Source organism: Scomber japonicus, chromosome 1, assembly GCF_027409825.1.
Source record: "Scomber japonicus isolate fScoJap1 chromosome 1, fScoJap1.pri, whole genome shotgun sequence".
Classification (NCBI taxonomy): Eukaryota; Metazoa; Chordata; class Actinopteri; order Scombriformes; family Scombridae; genus Scomber; species Scomber japonicus.
Window position 1 is genome coordinate 13,442,913 of NC_070578.1, and position 25,431 is coordinate 13,468,343.

Consider the following 25,431-nt stretch of genomic DNA (forward strand, 5'->3'; position numbering starts at 1 on the left):
AGGATAAATAAGTACAATCTAAGAGATACATTTAAAGATCAACAATATGTGATCCTGTATGAGATGGTACAAGAGTCAGCCTGTCTCGAAGCATTTTGTTTTAGCTAAAAATTTAGATAACTTTTTTGAAACACACAAAAAGCCTTTACACATGCAGGTATTAGTGCATAGGATCCTGCGGAAAAAAGAGTATTACTGTGTAGTCCATTAAATTGTCTTCCCAAAAATCACCAGATGAATTTGGCATAGTTATAGAAATAAAGAAAATGACTGTCCTTTAAATGGAGATTGTTTTTCACACCCTCCTAGTCCCTTGATTAACTTATCATTTAAATATATCTCTATCTATATACAGTATGTATGACTAAAAAATAGGAAAAAGCATAAAACAAATATAGAGTATTCTCTATGCTCAGAGTTACCTGGTAAAGTGTCTTTTAAATCACAGTAAATTTAAGATCTTGGTAAAATGAAAGGTGGAACACAGTGAAGTCTGATCACAGAAAGAAAAGAATGCCACACATGGATATAGTTTGTGTGTGTTTCAGTTCGGAGGAGCACAGGAGGGTGTGATCAATCCTCACAAATTGGAAGGGAGTTTAGAGCGGACAGTTTGAGGTTCTAGATCTGATGAATAGGCAGCAGAGCCCCTCCGTAGAGGCAAGGCCGGGGAGGTCCTAGGGGACTGAGTCTGGTGAGGGTGCCCCGGAGACATCTGGATTGGAGGAGTCATGCGTCCTGGCACTGAGCTACAGGGTTTGGGCACGAGAGTGGGTGAGGAGAAGGGTGAAGGGTAGTATCCAGTTTCCACCAAGGAGCGAGGTGTTTGGTGGCCTAAGGCCTGGGCCACCTCCTGGGGCAGAGATGGGTGTGAGCTGGATAATAGCTTTAGGTCCTCTGAAAAGCGGCCCAGTGGAGAATCTCTACCTGTTGTGTGTGGCTGGCTGGGAAGTTGTGAAGGGAGAGAAGACTGAGGCATAAGCAGAGAGCTGTGGGATCCTGTTGTACTAGAGGGGTCGTTGTAGTGGAAAGTCCTGCCTGCCACTGGACTTTGAATAGTAGGGCTGGGTGCGACTGGGGTAAGGCAGGGAGAGGCGTTTGCTGAGCCGTACTGGGCCAGAGAGGCCAGGGCAGACCTCTCAAGGGACATCTGGTGAGGCAGGAAGCCAGACTGGAGGCCTCCCAGGCTAAAATGGCTGAGGGATGATGGGGAGCCCTCAGTAGGCTGTTGACTATGATGTCCTCTGCTAGAGGATGGGGAGCCTTGTGGAGGGGAGTGGAAGAGGTTTAAGCCACTGGTAGTCCTTCCTCCTCCAGCAAACTGCTGCAAAGGAGCCACTTGAGGAGGCTTTGGGGGTAGCTGGCTAAGGAGAATTTGTGTAGGCAAAGGGCTGGATGAGCCGGTAGAAACAGGACTCTGACAACGGGAAGAACCAATAAGTCCAGCTGTGATTCCACCAGAAGCCCCACCTACAGGACAAGAAGGAGACCCTCCTAAATGACTCCCTACTGCGCCTCCTGCTGCTCTACTACTGTGGACTCCAATCAACCCTCCCCCTGGCCCACTCAAACCTCCTCCCATATGGCTAGATGTTGATCTTTCAGAAGCCCTTCCAAATGATCCTCCAGGATTTCCTATAATAAAATCACCAGAAACCCCTCCAAACGATGCTCCAGAAGTACTCCCCAATGATCCTACAGTGGTTGTTTCTACCAGTAAATCTTTAGAAGTCCCTCGTACTGATTCGCCAGAAGCCCTCTCCAATGATCCTCCAGTTGGAGTTGCTATCAGTAACTCTCCAGCAGTCCCTCCCACTGGTCCACCAGAAGCCCTCCTCAATGATCCTCCAGTGGTCGTTGTAACCAGTAAGTCTCCAGAGGCCCCTCCCACTGATCCCCTAGAAGCTCTTCTTATTGATCCTCTAGAAACCCCTGCCATTGATCTCCTGGTTACATCTCCAACTGACCCACAGGTAATGCCCCCCACTGATCCACCTGAGGCCCCACCTGCTGATCTGCCACAAGCACCACCAAGTGATCCTTCAGAAATCCCTCCCATTGATTCCCCTGAGATCCCTCTTACTAATCTACTAGTAGCCCCTCCCAACACAAAGTGCCCCTCGGAAGTTGCTTCTGTCGCTGCAGTTGTAAAGTCCTCTCTAGCCCAGGTAGCATCTCCTCCACTGGCCCCTTCAACCAAACCTCCAACTGCTCCACCTGAAGACCAACCTGTTGCACCACCACAGGCTCCAACTGCACCGCCACTTATTCCTGACCCTGTGCTTCCACCTGCAGATCCTTGATGGAAGAGGTTTGACAATGGTGGGGTGCTGGAGCGAAAGGGTTGTTGCTGCTTGGGTAGTGGGTGTAACTGGGCCATACTAGATGAGGGTGAACCAGAGGATGAGTATGGGTCGAAGGGGAAGGCAGAGGCCCCTCCTCCACCTCCACTGAACCCAGACCCTGTCCCACTAGGCCCACGTTGGCCTCCACTACCTGAGGCCTGCTTGCTAGAGCCAGTTGACCCAGAACCTGATGTCATGTGCTGGGCCCGAAAAGAGGCCAGCAATGGCATGTCCACCCCTGTGCGCAGTTTAGAGGGTGTGCTAGAGGGGGAGTCCCCTGCAGATTCAGGAGCTGTGGATGAAGGAACAAATGTGTGAAACTTCTTAAGCCGACTGGGAGGGTCCTTAAGGGAGCCTAGAACAGAAAGTGGAGGCCTGAAGAGCGTTGGTGGGAGGTGGGGATGGTGTGTTAGGGCAATGGCTACTGAGGTGGTTGCGGCTGCTGCCTGGAGAGGGGCCTGGATCAGTGGGGCCCAGATGACAGGGGTAGGTGAGGGAGGTGTCCGGGGTGGGATGTTCTGCATGAGGTGGGCGCAGTGGGCCATGTCCCTGTCATGCTGCACAATCTGCTGGATGATCTCATTCTCCTGGTAGTTGAGTACACCAGAGCTGAGGTCGTGCTGTACCTTGTGCTGCAGGATGGAGTTTTTCTTGCCTGTAAAAGCACACACACGCACACACGCACACGCACACACACACACACACACACACACACACACACACACACACACACACACACACACACACACACACAGAACACCCATGCAGAGAGTGACAGGTGAGAAAGAATAGGAAAGAAAGAGGATGAGCATAAATATTTTTTTCTAACAATGTTCTCCAATAGAAGCTAGCAAACAAACAGTTTAAAAAAGGGGAAAAAGAAAGAAAAGTGTACTTGAAAATCACAGAGTAGAGAGAGAAAAAGAGATTTAAGAAAAATATGTACTGTAGCAGAAGGTGACAGACACAGTATGAAGGAGTATGGAGTAAGAGAAACAACAAAAGCTAGGTGGGAGATAACTACCCAGAGACAGAAGCTCAGAAAGCATGACAGCCTAAGATGTAGGTGGTGTTTGACTAGCTCTCTCTGTGATTCCCTAGGTAACAGGGACAAAACATAAAGCAAACGTTGTACCAGAAGGAGTAGATTCAGCATCTGATAGAGTGTGAGCTGTGCTAGAGTATGGTTCAAGTCTACAATTATCTTTTTGGTGTCATATTTTCTTTCCTATTACTGTCTGTTAATATCCAAAGGGAAGCATCTTAAAAATCAGTGACCAACCTGAAACAATATTGTTCTACACTTCTATAATTTCTGTGGAGTAAGCCATCTTATGTCACAGTAAAAAAATGAAAAACAAAATGTGAGATTCAAAAATCTTGCTCAAGATTGTTTGTGCTCCCTAATTGTCCAGTTTTGGGACATGCACTCTGAAAATAAAGTCACTATGAACTGTCCACAAGTTGGAGTTGCGTCACTATGATAACCATACTATCTGCTGACATTACCTCCTAGAGAAATGTGTGCAACTCTGGCCTCAAAGTCCATTACTCATTGTTGCATTAGCACTGACAGGGTTAATACACATGACTGCCATTTTCAATTTGATGCTAACAAAGGCAGTGAAATCCAGAAATATTGTAAATGCAATTAGGCCGAGATAAAGCTCTCCATTTTCTGTTATGACTGATAGCAGATTAGTAGAGGTGTTGCTGTGAGGTATCTGGCTTGACCCTGTCACCACCTTACCCTTTATCACTTGCACACCACCAATCAGATTGTGCAAAGTCCATAAAGACAGTAATTAATTTGTGGATCAGTGCTGTGTGAGTGACTTTATTAGGGAAGAAGGGTGTACATGAGCATCAAGCCTAGGAGAAAGGACATAGGCATAAGACCATCTCAGAGAAACATCACTATCAGCCCACCACATCTTTTCAAAGCAGCCATTTTCTACAAAGAGAACCCCTGAAGCAATTTCTCTATCTTCCATTCTAAACATAGCAGAGGATAAAACAGAGCATGCAGCGATGGCTGAGTGATGATATAGGCGTGCCTTTCATTGTGATTTTTTCATCTGCCCAGGCTGAGCCTGGGAACAGTGATGGATATGGAGAGAATATCAATTGTATGCATAAGAGAAGTCATGCAGGGATTTCAAATCCACAGCTCTATCTGCATGTTTATATGCAGATGACTTTGAAAGACATTTAAGTCATTGAGTATCAAAGTGAACATTTTAACAATCCTTAAGTTTTCTCTGGGAGCTCTGGCTTTTATGTATACCTACTGGCTCTGTGAGCTCTGGCTCTGACTTTGGTTTTCTTAGTTGTCAGTGTGCCATGTTGAATACTCGTAACTCATGAGTAGCAGAAGGTAAAACACACGTAGGAGAGTGATCCTCTCCTAACCCACTGGTAAAATCTACAATGTACTGTGTTAGATACAATCATTCATATATTTTCAAATATTAAAAATGTACATTAAAGAGCTGTCAAGTTGAGATTGTCATGTAATATCTGAAAATTTCACATTGGTTTGCAGAAATAATTTGAAAGTTATAGTTTGATGAGAGAACAAACATGTTATTTGTAGTACAAAAATGCCACTACTCTGAAATTATTATTTTAAGGATTATTTTCTTACCAATACGGTCCAGCCTGTCCAGGGCAACAGTCTCAAAGGCCCTTCTCATCATAGGATACTCCTCCAGCACCTCATTGAAGTTATCCACAGACAATGAGTACAGACGACAGTATGTGTCCGCCCGGACACTGGCTGTCCTTCTGCCTCGTGTCAGCAAGCAAATCTCTGCAACAAAACACAGCAGAAAAGAGAAAGTACTGTAATGCGGTTGACTTTTTTTCAGCACAACATAGCCTGCACATGAAAAACAAACAAATAACAACACAAAAACAAAACTGCCCTGATTTCCACAATGGCCACCCTTTTTTATATACAAAATATATGTTTTTGTATATCATACCTGGAAAAGTACCCCCAGTGTTCCCACCAATAAACATAGAGTCAAAGGCACTGCTACTGGAAATGTACCCTGGGTCTTTGTGGTAGTAGACACAATTTTGGTGTAAAATCATGGTGTATTCAACTACAACAGAGAGTAAAACATACTAAGACCAACCACTTCCCTACTGACTCTGACACCCTCTAATTTATCTTTGCCTCTTTCAACATGACCTAAAGCCTATAATTATAGTTTTTTTCTCTGCAGATAGAGTGTGCTCAGTGAATACAATAAAAACTTTCTAAGCAAAGTGTGAACTCCAGTGTTTTGTTTTATTTTTTTAGCATTAAAAACTACAAATTGTCTATAATCCATCGGTGTAGCACTTAATACCATTTTTCAGAGCTTAGAGGCCTGCCAGCCCTCATCTGCCATGCCCGCTCAGGAAAATAATGCTCCATTTAACAAGCTGCACTGCTATATAGCTCTGGCACAGAGGTTGTGTGTGTGGGTGCAAGTGTATCTGTACTGTATGCAGATGTCGCATGTGGATGCATGCACCATCCAAATTGGATGTGCCTGTGTGAGAGCCTGTGTCCACACAGAGTGTGTGCATGCATGAATGTGTCCATGCACAAATGTATGTGAATGCACTATATGTGTGTGTGCATGAAAGTGTTTTATTCATGACAGCAAGGCAGTATAGGAGACCTAGGCTGAAACTGTAGGCTTCTGTATACTTTGTCTACATAAGGATATGAATATACATATATGAGGACTATGTATACCTGCAAAAAATACTATACCTTGAATGTATATGCGTAGTTATATGGACACAGTTAGGTTGTTTTGGTCTATGTGTTATTTGTCAGTTTGCCATGTGTTTAAACACATCATGTAATGTATTTTCTCTTCAGCTTTCATCTCATCTTCCACCCTCCCTTACTGTGTTTCCTATCACACTCCCTCATTCTCAGAAACCCATTTCCAGCTCATCCACACACACATGCTCTCAGTTCTCCCACAGCATGTATTTTCCTTCTTTTGCTCCCTTAGCGTATATCAAATCAAATTTTTAAAGAAGCCTTCATCCAACTTACTGCTGTGTATCTTATGTTAGTTTTACTGTTAACCCTAACTGTCCTTCTCTCTATTGTTCTTGGCTTCAAATTTACTCTCAAGATATTGCACATGCCTAAAACGCTGGTGTTTGTGGAAACCTGCAGCCACACACACACACACACACACACACACACACACACACACACACACACATACACACACCAAGTGTCTCCTTGTACTGGCAATGATGTGCTGCTGTGTTTTGAATGTGGGTATGATGTGTAAGTACACAATAAAAATGTGGTCAACGAGTCTGCCTGTGTTACGGGCCGGTAACTATCATGACACATCTGCTTCTCTCATCCCCTTTGAAAAAAGTGCTCTCCCAACCATGATGTACATTTGGCAGGAAGATCAGTGTGAACCAGGGTTATAATAGTTTTGAAATGTTCATTAGTTTTTACTTTTATTTCAGTTTTCATGAAGTTTTAGTCTTAGTTTTTCAGCCTTGATTTGTAGAGTGTCATGAAATAATGCATGACACTGAGGTAAGGTTTGCTTTGTTTTTTTGGTGCAGCTGTCTGACTGTGAGCTGACGTTAGCAGTCTCCTGCTTCTCTGTGAGAGCTACGAAGGTGGACTTTCACATTAGTGGGATTTTCCCTTTTAGCTGTATCCCACAAATGTTCCCATCACTGTTCATCACAACACTTTTACATTTATCTACTATGGGGTCGTAGTCAAAACATTCTCATATTGGGCTGTGATGTTTTCTGCCTGGAGCATCTTCTTCATCTTCTTTCTAAAAAATCATAAATTTGTCAAGCATCTTCTTCTTGTGCTTTATGCGGCAGCTAGCATCTGCTATGCTGCCACCTACTGGTACTAGCCTGTTATCTCAAGAGGTCAAACTGAACAGGAAAAACGAAACAACAATGAAAACGAAGCTAATTTTATCTGCAATTCAGTGTCGTGTTAGTTAGTTTTGCATTGTTCATTTTATTTTTAATTTAGTTTTTGTTAAAAAAATATATTATTTTTATTTCAGTTTACTAAATTATTTTTTCACAGCTAGTTTTAATTTTAGTCTTGGTTTTAGTTAAATATAATAACCCTGGTGTGAACACATTTTCTCATCTGTAAATCACCATAATTCCCATATCACTTTTTTCTCCTATGAATGATGTTCATAGCTAAATACATTTTAGAGAAATACAGCAGAGATTAAATTACTTTACCAGCCTATAATCAAAACATGCATATTAAGCATATCCGCACAAATGTTAACCAAGTCTTTTGAAGATAGAGTCAATTAATACATGGTTAAAAACTCAACCCTAACTTGAGCAAATCATAGTCTTGTAGATCTTCAGAGCATGGTTAGAAAACTCCATGGAATACCACGGTATGATAGTTTGATGCCCACAAGAGTGATGAAGTATATGTGGTTACTTTGTAACAGCCTGGTGCTATTTGTGCAAAATTTCAAGTAGCCACAGTGAATCTGATGTGTCTAATTGCAATTTGACAATGCATGTCACTCAGATTAGGCATTGCAGGTGAAAAAACCCTCTGAAAAGGAGAACTTTATCAGGCAGTTACAGAGAGAGTTAATCAATTGGAAGGGAAAGCCTCCTTACAGCATGCTTTGCTTTATGTGTATAGGTTGAAAAATGTATGATGAATAAATAAAAAAGATTAAAAAAAGGTGATCTTGGAGAGGTCTTTCAGGGTGCACCATGTATAGTGCATACTGTATATCATCTACTCTGAGCAGGCGGATGGCAAAAAATGCTGTCAATGTTGACTTCATAATTGCAGGGCGCTGCTCGATTGCTGGTGACACTTCACAACTGTACTTCTCCTCCCACTGGCAAGGTACCAAAATGTGCTCTGTGGCAAGGAAAAAACCCACAGCACCATGGAAATACTGCCTCTACACTCACACAAAGACCACAAACTGCCAATATGGGTTTGAGTTAAATTGGAAGTGAGTAAGTGTGTAAATTCTACTTTTACATATTGTTATGATTTAGCTGGCAACTACCACACATTACAGCTACAGTACTATACATCTAGAACATATCCTCTGTGGACAGAAAATACCTGTACTGTGTAATGCTGCCTTATACAACAGCCCAAGAGTAAATATTCCCTTTATGACAATTGCACAGTTTAATTTTTGAGAGGGTCAAAAGGGGTTAGGGTAATTTCTGAAAAGGGTTTCCAATGGCAACCATATTTGCACATATGTTTGGACCTTAGAAACACCTCTCAATATAATAAAATTAACCAAAAATCATCACTAAATACGGCTTCAGAAACTGACAAACCAAGTGGACAACAAAATGTCCACCTCACATCACTGCAGGGTGATTGTACTGGGCTGCATTAGCTTGTAAAGGACTTCATATTTTTCTGGTCACTGAGTGTAAAGTGGTTATGATTGTGTGTCATGTGAAACGAGATCAGGGAGCAGCTAAAGGGAGAATGCATGATTTGACATGACAGTGAGCGAGGAATATGTGTTGTATATGAAGCATATGAACAACCTCATGTTATGTGTGTTACTGTTGTGTTGTGTGTGCTGGTGGGTGCTTGTGTGTGAGAGAGAGAGCATGGATGAATACATGATGATGGCCAAGTTGGCAGGAGAGCTGTGAATGTGAAAGATAGAGTAAAAATACCACGCTCGTACCGTATGTGTGTGTGTACATGGTGAGGTTTGCATGTGTTTGTGTGCGTGTACTGTAAGAGTGTGCTAGAGGGCCAGTCCTGGCTGTAGCTGTGCTGGGGGGGTCCATTTCCTGCAGCACTGCTCCAGTAATCCCCTCTGGAGAGGAGCATCGCAGCTCTGTATTAAATCCTCTTGTCCCGTGGCTTTCTGGATGAAGGCAACACTGCCAAGATCAGGCCGTGAGCTGCAGGGAGCACTCTGGCCTCATCTAACTGTCTTTGCAGAAACCAAGAGAAGCCCGGACACTTAGTGGTGCCATTTGAAGTACAAGTGCAGGGAAAAAAATCCATGGCAGGGTTCGGGGCTGGTGCAACCCAAAACAAGCTAAACAATAAGAGATTAGTAGACAGCGCTCAGGGGCTAAATGCAGATGGCTGCACGGAAGCTCAACACTGTCCTGAATATCAGAAACTGTAAAACTGGAGCACCGTTAAATGTGCAATATAATGTGATTCATTAAAAAAAGGTAAATGTATTATTTCTTTTTAAATATTTTAAAGAAATCTCAAGCAAAGCTTAAAGGGGGACATATAATGCACTTTTCCAGGTCTATATTTTTAATCTGGGGATCTTCTAGAATGTTTTTGCATGATTTACAATTTAAAAAAAAGTCTTATTTATCTTATACTTGTCCTTCATGCAACCCCTCAGTTCACCCACTGTCTGAAACAGGCCGTTTGAGCTCAAGTCTCTTTAAGGCCCCCCAATGAGCCCACTCTGTTCTGATTTGCCAGCCTCTGGTTTTGGCCTTCACTTTTTACTCAAAATGGAGACTTTTCAAACATATCCATGCATGTTCAACACAAGGAACAATTTCAGCAACAAAGGCTAAGGATTTGTGGGCAGGTGTGAACAACCTGATGTCATCACGAGGAGGAAGTTGAGATTATATTGCAAAAATGAAAATTTGGCTGCCCTGATTATACCGTTGCATGTTACCAATGTCATCGTAAACATGTTGGCATTCTGACATTAGCATTTAGCTCAGAATACAGCCTCACAGAGCCAGTATTTGTTGCTTTCATGTTAGCAACAATTTGGTGTGTAGATAGCATAATACCTTTTTGTCAGATGTCTGAAAATTGTAACATACTGCTGCATCACAAGTTCACTTCTGCAGTGCACTGTTCAACTCTAGATGGCTTTTGCTGATGGATCATGAGTTACATTCAATGTATTTATGAATGCTCTACTCCCACTGCTTACTCACATCTGCTGTGAATCATCACAATGCTCCTCAAATCCTGCATGAAATCATTGAACAGGCTTAGTTGGTGTCGCTCTGCCTGTATTCTGTAAGGGGCGTGGTTTTTCCCCTCAAACTGACTGCTGCTGCAACAATTACCCATGTTTGTGTGCTCCTTGCTAACAATGACATGATTCATAATCAGCTCAAAATTGTGGGCTTCATTAGCTCAAATTAAAAAAGCTATAATATCTGTCATGATACAAGATAACCAACTGGCTGCAAACTAAATTATTAATTATTTTCAAAGTATTTGATTCTAAAAACAACAAAATAGCTCTAAAGATGAAAAACTCTACTACTTGATAAATCTTTCTATCTGGTCTCAATGCAGTCCTCTTCTCTCTTGGGTTTATCTGGTCCAGCAGTGATAGTTGTTCCCAAAGCTGTGTTTGTCAGGATGCCATTGTTTCCAGAAGGAAAACCACTTCAGTGCAGTACAAGATGTTGCTTTTTACATTACCTTGGTTGTGTTTCTTTTTCACACTTAAGTGACAATGCATTCATCAAAATTGAATGACAACAATTAAAATTTAATGTTGTTCTGCGAAAGGAAGGAGTAAGACGTCATGTTCTGTGACCTTGGTAAGAAAACACTACTGGTCTTTCTGTTGGATGATGTAACCCACGTGTCTTCAGCTCTTACTGGGAAGATGCTTCCCTTGAGTCCCTGCAGGAGCTTGCAAAGTGGAGAGCAGATTGTATGCCATGCAAGATATCAGTATGTGTGTATGTGTGGCAAGAGAGCAGAGCAATAGATATGGAACTGAATATAGAATTAAAGGACTGAGTGTTCACAATCAATTTTTGGCCTCAGATTCAATTAACATAATGTTTCTTACCATTTATAGATGTGTAAAACAAAAGCTTAACATTTTAAAAATAGCTACTATCCTTCCCCTTGTCATTGGGTTTAACTGAAATCCAGTTTGAATCTCATGAGACTTCTTGGTTAAATAAAAAAACAAGTATAATTGTTCAGACCTTTAAAAATGATATATCACTGTTTTCCAATATGCAATGCTCACAATGTAATGTCTACATGTTCTAAAGATAAACAGAGGGATTCTAACTATGCTCTCTGTGAGGTTTTATTGACTTTCTCTTGACTTTTGGTGCTAGAAAGGCTTGATATTCTGCTGCACATACAAAATACTGTAGTTTGGAGATGTACAGTGCACACCTATACAATGTAATTTTTTTAAATGAAATGTCCCAAATGATGGGAAGCTGATCATTCTTTAAAAATATAAATAAAACAATCATTTTATGATATAATTCTACAGTAAAGTAAGTGGTGTCTAAAAAATGAACAAATAATAACATTAACATGTACAATAACATGTATACATGTTTTCAGCAAAATAACAGATAGAGATGAACAAAAAAACTACTCTGCTCATTACTTGGTTGAACGACCACTGCTTGTTGCAGTAGAACATTAGAAACCCATTTCTGAGCTTCTTGACAAAGGTAAATTAATTAAAGTATTTGAATTACTTTAAAGTAATTAAAGAAGTGAGAACAGATCACAACCCCCATAAGCTATATGACATCATACTGTGTGATACAAATCACAGAACACACACAGAAATCTTCTGCACTGTTGCAACTGTAAGTGAAACAGATTTCTGCTGGAAACATATTTCCTAGTTCTGTGTTTCCAGATTATTATATACTGTATATGCGTGTGTGTGTGTGTGTGTGTGTGTGTGTGTGTGTGTGTGTGTGTGTGTGCCTGTAAACTACTGTGCTTGATTCTGAGTGAATGCAAATAGTGGCCTTTGAATGTGCTTTTGCATAAGTCTGTGTGTCCATGTATCTGCATGTGATTGTATGTGTGTACCTGCCTTCTTCTGCTCACAAGTGTGCATGGATGTGAATTAATGAGTATGAGCAGGGCTGCTCAGTCTGTGATGAAGTATCTTTGTCCTGAAGCCTGGTCTGACAAAGCTCACCTGGACTCTGAGTCCTGCTGTCAGTTCCCATCTCCCTCCCCGACAGTGCCCCCAGCCCATGCAGCGGACACTCTCTAACCTTTGAAACATCCACAGTGGGCTGCCTGATTCCCTGTGACAGACCATGCTCACTCCCTCACTGCATTAGCATAGCTGCGCAAACACCTTCCATTTGGCTAGCATGCACAGACTGGTAGGGGATATCTGGCATTTTTTCAGCTGACGCTTGTGTCCCTTCACATCTCATTGTTTCCTTTTTACCCCTGAACAAAGGCTGGATGGGGTCTTTTAGAATGTCTTGACTTTTATTTTATAAAACAGAGTCACAATCTATCTGTTACAAGGACAGCACTGACAGTTTGGTGACAAAAAGATATCTTATATCATCTATATCTATCATCATATCCCCCGTTCTGTCAACTGCTGTGTGCCTAAGTCTTTGGGTGACGTTGCTGGGATGATGGTGCAGGGGTGTTAACTGGGTTAATGACCGGAAGGATTACCTGGGCTTTGCTGGTGCCAGCCCCTCTCACTGACTCACTCAGTCAAGGTGGCCATTTGGCAGTTCTATAACACAGTCTAAGCTCAGAGAAAGAAAAAAAGGTCAAAAAAGTAAAAGATAGAGCTAGCAGAGATGGGAGATGTATTAGTTCCCTAACCCAGAACTTCAAGAGACTACGGATTAAGAGTGCACCATTCAGAGAGAACCAGTCAGACTGAGGAAAGCCAAAAAGATGACACATGAGATTGCAAACTGCAGTCAACTTCCTCCCCACCTCAACCTCCCTCCCTCTCTCTCTCTCACTCTGTCTCTTTCTTTTTTCCCCCTTCTCAAAGAACTGCTGCAAGCCACTCACTCAGAGGCAAAGTGAGCTATCTTAGAGGTGCAATCAAAGGCAACTTTTGATAAGCACCTCTGACTGGCATTCTGGGCCACCACAAGGTCATGGAGCTCTACTCCTAACAAGAGAGAGCTGCAGTCTGCACTGGCAACACATCAATTACTGCAGGCAACAAAGGATGAACTATAACAACGCAATAACCTGCTCAGTCTGGGCACTGAGAGGGCAGCCGAGATGCTGTTCAGATAAGTGTTTCAATACTGAACTATAAGGAGAGAAAGAGGGACGTGCAAGGGGATGGGAGGGTGTGCATGTTTTCTTTCTCAGCCCAAAGGAGCGTCCAGAGAGTGGGCTTGGCAGCAATCCATGTGTCCCTTGGCGTTAGAACTGCAGTCACATTACATTTCCCCCCTCCAGTGGATCGCTGTGTGCCCAGCCGACGCTCCCATCCAGGACATGTCGTGTCCACTTTAGACTTTAGGCTCACTGACTCAAGCTAATCCAACAGCTAACAAACTGGAGAAGACTGCTGAGTATATAATTGTGTAAATAATTCAGGTTGTCTATGAATTAACAAGTTATGTTACATGAGTTTGCGTAGACGCTGATGAGCATATACGTGTGCCATTTGCTGTACTGTAAACTGCAGCCTGCTGACACGGAGCCTGTTTGACAAAAAAGAACGCTCTTCAAAAACTGGGCAGCTTGTGCTCCTCCTTCACATGCTAACACATTAACACTGTGCACGATACACAGAAAAAACATTGCAATCTGTGTGGTGCAGGTCTCTGTGTACCTGCAGATGATATGTTAAAAAAAAATACTGCTCATTGCTTTTGACTTCCTGCTTACTGATACTGACAGCCACATTGAGATCTGCATGTGCCACATCCTCCCTATGCTGATCCTGCACCAATTAATTTCATGAATGACTAACTCGTGTTTGGTAACAAACTCCCAGTGGCTCTGGGCTTACCTCACTAGCCCCCACCCATACACCCCCAGAGGAGTGGCACTGCCAGGAATAGTCACAAGATAATGGAGTCAGAAGCCTTGTCCCTATAATGCGCAAGAGAGGAAAATAAATACAGATCGAAAGCTTAAGATTGCAGCAAGCAAGCCAGTTTGTGTTCCAAAACTAGTGCATTTGCACTTTTGTGGGTTTCACTACTCATGTTAAAGTTCACTCAAAGAAAAAAAAAACAAAACTTGAATGTCTTTAGATGACATTGCCATCTAGAGTACATTCAGTTCAGCATCTTTGAAAGGCAGAACGTCCAAGCTGTCACACAAACTGGGCCATTACCAGTACCCATGTGCTAGAAACCGGCTTATAAGCGCACTAAACCTCTCCCTAAATCCCTGAATCTGAATTTTGCCTTGCCGAGGAGAGACGGAAGGAGGGAACATTTTGGACAACATGGCCCTAGAGAGAGATGGGGCCATGTTGTCTAAAATGTTGATTAGTTTTGGCATATGTAGAGATAGATTGCCTGCCATCTTTTCATTATTTCTCAGGAACCCCCAGAGAGAGGGCATGGAGATGGACTTGAGCAGGCAAGGCGTAATTAAACTTCCACAGGCAGGTCATGTGCTGTTAAACGCTTTGCCACCATTTCTCATTACTTAACAGTGTAGTCTAAATGATACGCTGTCACTGGGCAAATTAATTGGTATTTGGTGAGGGCAGTATGGCAGCATTGTCTCCTACATGTGTCATAGGCTCTCTGGGACCATGAGAGAGCTACGCATTATCTGACCCTGATTAAGAACATAACATGAGTTAAGTACATAACAACTCTGGGTTATCGCTAAAGTCTCAAGCATTCAAATAGTATGCAATTTCACAGCTTTCTGATCTCTGTGACCTTCAAATGCATATTTCTTAATATTCACTACAGCAAGTACTGTTTTCTTAATTTGCCCTATATTTAAGAGACAGCTCATGATGTGAATTACAGGAAAAGTCCTGCATAAACCATGAAGCAGAATTTTAAGTGAGTTGACAAGCACTGCACAACATACCACTGAAAGCTCACAAGGAGCTAATATCTGAGTCTGAATAGAATTATCCAAATGCTGTTTCCTAACATATCAAAATTCAAACGTAGGCTGATTTCTTAAAGGACACCATTATTAATATTAAAAGAGGACAGATTTAGGCACACGTGAAGATGCGCATGAGTGCATGTGACCTTTGCGTTTGCTTGTCTTACCCCCAAAGTAGGAGCCGTCGGAAAGCTTGGTCTCTTTATTGCCTTTGGTCAGTACGCTGACGACCCCATGTTGTATGAAGTACATTTTCTTGCCAATGGTGCCCTCCCTGATGATGTAATCCCCAGGCTGGAACACCTCGAACTTTAGCTTGGTGAGCATGGATGTGACAAAGTTGGGGTCAGCGTTGGCGAAGAGAGGCATTGAGGCCACCAGCTTTCGACAGTTAAAGTTGATTATTTCCTGTGAGCATGCAGAGAAAGATTGAAAGCAGCAGTTAGTGATAACAGCAGTTAAAAGCTGGAGCTGGTGTTTTACAAAATGTATTGACCTGTCAACGTTTCAGACAAGAGGGATGTCAGAGTGTGCAGACATTTGTTTTCTTTTGTGAGAGCCTCACAGTTTTACACTTGTTTGGCCTCAGGAAAAAAAAACTTTTTCCCACTGTGTACTTGTGAAAGGGTAAAATGTCAGTGAATGTGAACTGAACTGAACTGAGGGGAATCTTAAGCAGTACACATGCTTTTGAATGTATCACAGCCGCATGTGCAGAAGATTCAAACCTCAGACAGAAACACTCAATCCCACCTCTCGGAGTGGCTCGTTCAGCTCTCCCAGGATGCTTTCCTCATCAAACATCTTGCCCTGGTAACGGTGTTCATAGTAGTCATGGATTCTCTGCCTCATATCTGCTGGCAGCTTGTGGAACGACATGTATTGCTCCACCTGTTTGTACTGCAGGGACACAGAGATATACAACAATCAGGTTACTCAAAGGCCACAATGCACACACAAGGAAATGGAGACATATACATACAGGACATACGGTCACTTGCAGGTAACGCCCAACAAGAGAGTACTTTTAAAGTTATGATCATACAGTCTCTCTCAAAACATGGAAAGCAGTCTGACATAATATAATGGCTTTATCTGTTGGAAGCACATTGCATTTTTTAAACATATAATATCACCTCTATAGAAATTGTGAAGTGTGTGATCATTGTTGAGAATTGTTTAGTCATGCAGGCAATTCACTATGAGCTTGTAAAATATTGTACCAAGTAAATGTGTCACTCCAATACCCAGTCAGAGTTGTCATTTTCAACCAACTTCTTTGGTAATTCTACAGTTTACATTTAATTTTCAAGTTCAAGCCAGAGTTACATCTCATACATTCCAAGTGTTTAACAATGACACAATGTATTTTTGCATTTGCCTCTGCTATGGGTAAGAGCTGGTCCAACCTAATGTCTGGACATAATGTGGACATAATTGTCATTGTCAGTCGGAGCATCAAAGGCGTCTTTCCTTTAAATGTGAGATAAGAACAGTAGGGAAAAAAGCAAGGCACTAGAGACACTGGTGGTGTCCCCCCCCATGTTTGTGTATTCCTGTGTGTGTATGTGTGTGTGTGTGTGTGTGTGTGTGTGTGTGTGTGTGTATGTGAATGCATGTATTTATGTATGGTGTTGTAATTATATGTCCGTATTTATGTGTCATATACTATAATATCATAAAAAAACTAAAACTAAATCAAAATCTGGAAGATATTTTTCCATTTTTGTTAAGTCAAGAAACGTACACCTCCAATAGCTGACCTCACAATATTCACTGTAGGTGTTACATACAGTACTCAGATTAAATAAAACATAAATTGAAGAAAAAATTAAATATATTTGCACAATGTAACACAGTTAAATAACATCAAACTAAAAACTAATGAAAAATTGAAATCTGCATGACAACCCTACTTTGATCACGTTTGAATGTGTCCTCTCAATAACGCCATAATGTATTAATATACAGGTATATGAGTACTGGGTTATAATTAGTACAGAGCCTTGTGGCTCCTCAAACACCATGTACACCAAAACACTCACCAGTGTTCCTGTTTACACTGAAAATGTGTGTGTGTGTTCATGTGTGTGTTCATGTTGTTTGTTAAAAATAAAACTATTAAAATGTGTGTGAGATGGCCTTGAATTGATTCTACAGCGCAGTAAGTAGGGATGCAGATCAAAGCCCACTGAGAGCACCTTGGGAATAGGAACAGGTAGAATCCTTGACCCTCAGTGAAAGAAAAAAGAAAAGAAGAAAGACAAAAATGAAGAAATTAACCATTCATAGGGTGACGCTGGAGGTACTCTTTGATCACCATTTCTTTGCTGCCAACACTCTTACCCCACAAAGACATGGCTGACCTCAGTTGTCTCCCTCTTTGTTATCTGGCTCTACTGCTCTAGTCACCACTAATCTTAGAGGGGATCATCAAAAGGACAATCTTGTGGAAATATAGCACAGTAAATAAGGACAGCTGTCTCATGCAAGTCAGATTGTTTCTGTGAGACCAGGAAAGCTGTCAGGGTCCCTGAATATCAAGATATGCGAGGGGAGTTGGAGAAAACACATACTAATATTAGAATCCTGTTCTATAAAACATGCAGGCAGACTAAACTAAAACCATCCTAGAATGAGTTTGATCAGTTTCTAGGTAACACACACCCTGCTGAATTTGTAATCCTCCTTTGAGCAGCCCTATATTCCCCCTTCTACAATGCTCAGTTCTGCAATGTTCTCTTTTTAGTCCTGCGCCCATTTTTGCCAAATATAGATGGGTTGAGTTTGTCTGTGTTTGACCAGAGCCTATTAAATCCCTCACAGACGAAGAAGACAAACGCAAGTGACTGCTAAGATATGCAAACAGCTATATAAACATCTGCATGCCCCTGTTTGCAATAATGACTTTCACTGTGTTACCTTGTTACCTTTACATTGTTAGTTGCACAAATACAATCATAAACACTAACATTTGTACATATAATTGCAAGTGCGAGGGTACTCATACAAAAACACATGTATGGAGGGATCAGCCCAAATATAATACTGTATGTCCAACCTAGCAAAATTGCTCATATACTTGGAAAAATCCTGTCACCTCTTAGAAATGTACATGTTTCAATGCTGTGTAAGTGACCTGGAAAATTAAATACTTGCACAAGGAAAAATAAGATGGGGGGAAAAGAAGCTTTTAGATATCCAGTTTCTGTGCATCTGCGGGGAGATGAATGAGTTCTGTCATGGGGTAAGGGTTTGAGTCTTTATCCCCGCAATCCCTTTGGCATAAAATTGAGCATTTACTGATCTGATGATGAAACAGAATCCTTCCACAGAGAGAAACTTCTCTTCCTCTCTTCCAAGATATGGAAAGCTCTAGAAAACAATCACAGACATCCAGTTACAGCCCTATTAACTGGTAAGTATTGCAGTGAAGATGGCTTGTGTGCATGTGACTCAAGGGTGAAGATGACAGGTGTAACCCACATTCTGCATCTTGTGTAATGTCTTTATGTCTCCTGCATTAGACATGCCACAGCATGGCGCCTTGTTTCATAGGCATGGATTATGATATTCTTCAGAATGTCTCTGAACCTTCTTTTTAAACTTTCATAGTAAAAAAAATGAAAATACTGTCCATTTATCCTCAGCTTTACATGCTATGATTTAATTCTCTCAGCATGAAAGGGCATTAGTCAAGTGAGCAAATGCAAGTTAATGTCCTTTGCTTTATACTGTCATCAATACTACAGATATTACTTGTTTCAATTGATGTGATTACAGCAGCAATGCTGACACTAAGGTGGGGTCCTGGTAGTATTAGTTGGGGAGGTAGTCATTGGGGTGTTTATCTTATCCATCTTTAAAACACAGTGAAATGGTGAACATTTGCTGTATTATTAACTGCCATTACTGTTCTCACAACTGCTGTGAGAAATGGAAGAGTTGATAGAGAGGTGTCACATTGCATGGCTAGCAGCTGTAAGACAAACAAACATCACTTTCAGCAACATTTCCCAACACATTGTTTTTGTGTTCACACCATTTTCACATAGGTACGTTATAATCAAAACTCATATAACTGTTACCACTAGCTCCACATACATGGTGTTGGGTAGCCAATCTGTGTTGTTTATTATTGATTTGTTGCTATAGGCAGCCAGCTTAGCACAAACAAAGTTGGCTGCAGTTACATTACTAGTTAAAGAATACAGTGTCCTGAATATGTACCTCCATTACACCTTGGGCACACAGAGCAATGCACACTGAGAAGTTTAACTAAGCAGGTAGCTCTGGGTCTGAAAAGTGCCTTAAATCTGCATTCTTTCTAATGACCAGCAGGGGCCGACTCCATTGGTTGCAAAAAAAGAAGTCTATGTAATGAATGTGTGGCCTCAAACGCTAGTTTCAAGTGTTACTCAACACATCATGTTGATTTTGTAAATGATATATTTAAAGGAAAATAGATGATAAAGCAGAGTATGCTTTAGGGCATGGCTACTTATCACAGCGACATGTCACTATCATGTTGGTAACGTAACATAGCCATGGTATAAACGTATGAAAGTAAATTGTGACATGTTCAGCATTAGGTTGTATAAAAAGACCTTCTGAGAAATTAACTGGTCAGTTTTGTAGGTCATGATAAATGCTCCATCATCTCATCCAAATTTGGTCACTTCTGGCTCCAAAATTCAAAGATGGCAATGTTCAAATGAAATATGGCGACGGTGGGTGACTTGAGTGATAACATCCATACTTACTACTTACAGTCTGTATATACAATTGTTTGGTGTCTCATTCAAAGGCAGCTCATATTCATTAATCACTGCTGAGTCTCTGAGAGTAGCTGACAGGGTTGTAAAGACACCAGCCATAGGGGGGTGTTGGTCTCCTGATGCTGTGAAGGGCTGATAATACCCCCTGTGACAGGAAATTATCTTATTACTGCACAACCACCACCACACTGCCACCAGGAAGACCCCCTCTCTCCTGCTCTACTTGGCTAAATCCAATCATAGTCAGCATTAAGGAGGTAATCATTCCGCCATCAGCCTCCCTAACTGCTCTCTGAAAACCAGGGGGTTCAGGCTGCAGGGGTCTGTTAACAATTTAAAAGGTAACCGATAAGAACAATTGGACCCCCTCCCCCCCTCCTTTCTTTAGCTCTAAAATGTTGAAGATGTTGTAAAAACAAGTTGCTGACACAACACACCTGAAAAGTTAAAAGACTACTTAGCTTTGGAAAGAGCCAGGCTAGCTGTTTCCCTCTGTGTACAGTCTTAGCCCTGAACTAATCAGATAGTGGTGGTAGCTTCATATTGCAATGCTTGGCTGTGACCATCTTAAGATATTGAATATTTATGATATTTCGATTTTCAAGCGCAATAGCAATAAGCATTGTAAGTGATAACATGATGACTGCTGCACTTTTTTTTCTTATATTTTTGTTCTTTAAATGACACAATAATTTATATAAAAAAGTCATTAGATTGTTTATCTGTTTAGGTTATTACACAAAGTGCTAGCCAGAAATGAGCCCGGCCTCTCTATACTGTAAGTCCCTAAATATACTTTGCAGTGCTCTAACCACGTTATATTAGGGAGGACCTTATTTGTGTGTGTGGGTGAGCCAGTTACCCTTCAGTCGGCATTTTTGGATAACAAAATTTGTCCTCTGAACTATAGAGAACTGCATTCTCATGCTATTCCATTTCACAAATTACAGTTTCGATCTTTTTCCATATTGTCATTCTTTGGTGTGTCTCCCATTTGTTTGGTGTGTCTCCCATTTTCTTTTTGAACCTCTTCTCTTTTATCGTGCTTTTCTTTTTTTCCCACAATTCCCTTCTCTCTCATGCAGCTCTCCAAGCAGATTCAAATTTTTACCAAATAATAAAATATGAATAATTCATTTCCCAAAAGAGATGTCAGCTACTTAATTACACTTTCCAAACATTTATTTTTCTCCACCTTACTCTGTCTCCTTCTCGCTAACCTTGCTTTGTATGGTCAAAAGGTTTGGGTCATATAGTGAGGATTACTGGTGTCTTAAATACAGTATTTGTATCCACAAATGTTTGCAAATGATTGGCTAAGAGAATTACAAAGAATTTACCAAACAACATAATAGATAATACTCCATCCTCTTTGATTTGGATTTCTGTATGTTTTAAAGGACATCTCAGTGCCAAATATTTGTATAGTTTCCATTAATGTGGCAGTTATGACTCTATGCATCCTGCAAAAAAATACGTTGCCTGACAGAGGTTGCCCCGATAACTGTCATTATACACAAGGCCTCACTAGCCCAAATCTTCATCTGATTCTCCAGAATTTCAATAACGGAGCAACAGAGAGCTAAGTTAGAAGGACATATTAAAAATAAAATAAATAAAATAAAAGGGTAAAAAAGGGGTAGGACTAGAAACGCTAATTGCTTCATCCTACACCCAATCGAACAGATATTTATTGTTTATTGTTGTATGCCTGAAAGAGGAAAATAAGAAATAGGAAGAAGAAGAGAAAGGGAAAAAAAGAAGAAAGGAAAAGAATGGAAGGAAAATATATGTTTGTGAACGTGTATGTATGTATATGTATATGTGTATATGTATGTATATGTATATATGTGTATATGTGTGTATATGTGTATGTGTATATGTATATATGTTGGGTTTTTTTGTTTTGTTTTTTTTCTCCTATAATTTCTATTTTGCTGTAAACCACTGCCTATTTGTTTTGTTTCGCTATTTTAACATGTTCCAAATAAACTAAACAAAAAAAACAACAACATAAAACATATGGAGTCACAACTCTCACATGTATGGGTTTACTGTCAATTCTTCAGGTTCAAATTAACCAGAATTTTCTTTGAGGGTAAAATCTACTGTCTAGCTGTGTGATGCATCAAGGTTTTTGAATGACATAAAGTCTGCAGTTTTTTTAGTATAGCATAAAGGTACTATCATTTCACCTGGAGGACAACATCAACACACTGTATGTAGGCTAAACATTAATGATCAGTAATCAAAAAAGTCAATTGACAATTCAGAGCATCTGATTGATTAAAGGACACTGTGGTGCCTCAGCTGTTGCTACTGACTATCTAACAAAGCTGACATATGTAGGAAGGAAAATCTCAGTATAAACACTTCAAATGTTTCAGGTGGTTTATATTTGCCATGACCCATTAAAGGGATACTTTTAAATTGCAGGTCAGACAGTATAATGTCATTGGTTGCTGTTTTCACTTTGTTTTGGTTATGCATTTAACAATGGGGTACTTCATGGAGTACCTCTGAGGCACGTCAACATGCCTTGACTCAGCAGTAGAAGTTATGTGGCAGACAGAGAGGAAGAGGGAATGTAACAGGGTTTAGATTAATGCCATCAGTCAGATTCCAACTAATGAGAACGACTTTTACTGTAAGGCAGAATCAGACTTAAGCTCCTCCACTCGTTGACAGCTTTGTCCTTGGCTGATTGTGGGGAAATCATGATCTTTACAGAGCAATAGTTAGCTTTTGCTATTGTTGGATAAAACCTGCATCTTTTTCATAAATGGGTGTTTGATTTTAAGACCATCAAAGTCAGTCAACATAGAGATGACAAAGTAAATATTGAGGCTGAATATGGAAACTACATATTGTGCATGTTCACTGACAGGATTTATCCTTTCTCCCTTCCTGGGAAAGAATGGGATATATCTATCAAGTGCAAACATAGTCTCCCTCTGATGACTATTTACTGTATTTCTAAAGGTCTTGATTGGGGGATTGAAGTGAGGGAACAAAAGATCTCCAGAGCCTCTTCACCCACAAATAACCAGCTTTGGGCTTCTTATTAAGTATTCCCCAAAGAGCCGTGTTTAATTGCTAAGTGTTAATTAGAGATTTAAAGGGGAGGGGCTGCAGCACCCCATTGCCATTTCCTTCTAAAGCCATTTGGGACTGGCATGCCACAACATGCTACTCATATACAAGACCCTCCCCTGAGCATTGATTCCATCACTGACTAACAACAATAAACACAACAACTCACTTATCCTGCACTGAATAATATCAATAATATACTGTTAAAAACCTAAGAGGAGACATACACAAGTGGATCACAGAGCTTCCAAATGCTGGTAAGTAAGACAACATGGATCACAAGTCACCCACAAATGAGTGAGATTATCTCTTTTGTTTGGTGTTCCCATCCCCATCTCTGTGTGCTGTATAAATTTGCACTGTAGAGGGCCATAGTTAAAGATAAGCAGCGGCTTAGAGAGAGATGGAGTGGCAGGCGTACCCTGTATGCACAGTCACATGTACAGCCATCTTGTGCCCCCAATCTAGAGAGATGTAATTCTCTTTGTGTGATAATGGTTCTCAACATGCCAGAGACAAGAGGGAGCAATCCTCAGGGGAATTTGGCAGATGCTTAACCTGTTCCAGCTCACAATATCTTATACTGTGGTGTAGCAGAGCTGCTCGCTGCACACAAGGGTTCAATGTGGAGATGAGAGACCCCAGCAGATTAGTGTATAATACTGCTACTCGGGTATTATAATATCACAGTACTGTAGTATTCTACAGTACTGTGATATTATAATACCCGAGTAATTCTACAGGGTAAAGCTGAAATAACTAATCGATTCATTGATTGTCAGAATATTAATCAGTAACTATTTTCATTGATTCAACAAAGATGCCAACATTACCCCTGCAGTAAATTAATTAATAAAAAAATACTGCTTTTGTTTGTGTTACATAATAGTAATAATACAGAGGTTTATTAGATAAACAGATTTATTTATAATAAATATAATCATTAGTTGCAGTCCTGCTAGTGTTAACAGTATACTCCTATAGAGATGATACAGCACATTAACAGAAAATTACCAGGAAAAAAAAGAAAAGAGTAAATCTATCTTAATCTATTTATCTTAATTTATCAAGCTGATTTCCTCAGGTGGTTTCAGATTTTTTAATTTGAGTATTTGTTGCTAAAAAAACAAAAAAGGATCCATGTCAGAGCAGCAGTTGGTAGAAATTGTCTTGTCTATAAAGGAGTAATCAGTTCAAATAACACCACAGATTGTATCACTACTTCACAGTTTAACTAAAATCTCATGACTAGCACTCTGCACCTCTGGCACATTGGAGTCACGGAAAAGGTGTCATTAAGGAAAACCTTACAATATGTGCAGCTCCAGTCAGTCTCTATTCCATTCAGATGTGATGTGGAATCAACGTACTGTAATCCATGCAGTCAACAAATTGAGTTAAAAACAGGTAGAAAAAAAACAACTAATTCTTTGAATACTCTATTTCCCCAGGTTCTGTTGACACACAGCAAAAGACTGACAACAGGCATATATTTTTTAGTAGATTGAAAATAAATCTAATAAAGCTATTTTTCATCTCAGTGGGGGAAACACTTCAACCCTTGGTATTTAGTGTGATTGCAGGCTCTCCACTTTTTTATAACAGTTAACAGGCTGCCTGATTCCTATTTAAGAGCTAATTTAAGTCTGCTTGCTAGCTTCTGACAGCTCAGGCATTTATCATATGGAGCCACATTGTAATAGAATTCTATTCAGGAAAGATTATACCCCGGCTTTCTGATGATAATTTTCACCATCTTTGAGAGCAGAGCTTTTTTTTCCACACTCTTTTGCTCTTTCTTGTCTGTACACTTCTGAGATTCCTTCATAGACTGATTCTCTTCATCATCATCCCCCAGAGGAGTTTCACTGATTTGTTTCCCATCTAAATTTAACTGTCACCTGGACATCATCTCCTCATGCCAAATGGACAGATGGCCTTTCATCATGGCCATACAGCCGTGTGTATATGAGGGCTCCATGCTCTAGTTTTTCCATTTCCTTTATGGTGAATAAGTGGAGAGCTCATGTCACATCAGAAGCAAAATGAGTTAGTTAAATGTGGCATTGTTGGTGTTTGGCTCAGCACTGATCAACATTTTGCCTTGATTGTGCTCTTTCTTCGCTGACTGAACAGAGATCTGAGGTCAGTATATAGCCTCTGCCTCTGTGACAGTGGCCATTAGGTGTTTACCAACTGGCAGGCTCAGGTCAAATGCTATACATAACCCAACCACAACAAACAGCACAGTGCATAAGCTTATCCAGCCCCACAGATTACATGTATTCATTTGCATATTACCATACACACACATTATTTGTGAATACTGTATAATAAGGACAATTGTTTAAAAAAT

General features: G+C 40.7%; 1 protein-coding gene across 1 annotated transcript in view; it reads right to left on the reverse strand.

The window, feature by feature from the left end:
* Nucleotides 1-580: 580 nt before the first annotated feature.
* The window catches only part of hcn4 (hyperpolarization activated cyclic nucleotide-gated potassium channel 4), a 65,984-nt gene continuing 41,133 nt past the window's right edge, over nt 581-25,431 (reverse strand). The window contains exons 6-10 of the mRNA XM_053338792.1: nt 15,958-16,104; nt 15,372-15,612; nt 4,993-5,157; nt 1,798-3,000; nt 581-1,704 (exon numbers count right to left, since the gene is read on the reverse strand). Of these exons, the coding sequence (XP_053194767.1) occupies nt 581-1,704; nt 1,798-3,000; nt 4,993-5,157; nt 15,372-15,612; nt 15,958-16,104 (2,880 nt within the window). The remainder of the gene's footprint in view (nt 1,705-1,797; nt 3,001-4,992; nt 5,158-15,371; nt 15,613-15,957; nt 16,105-25,431) is intronic.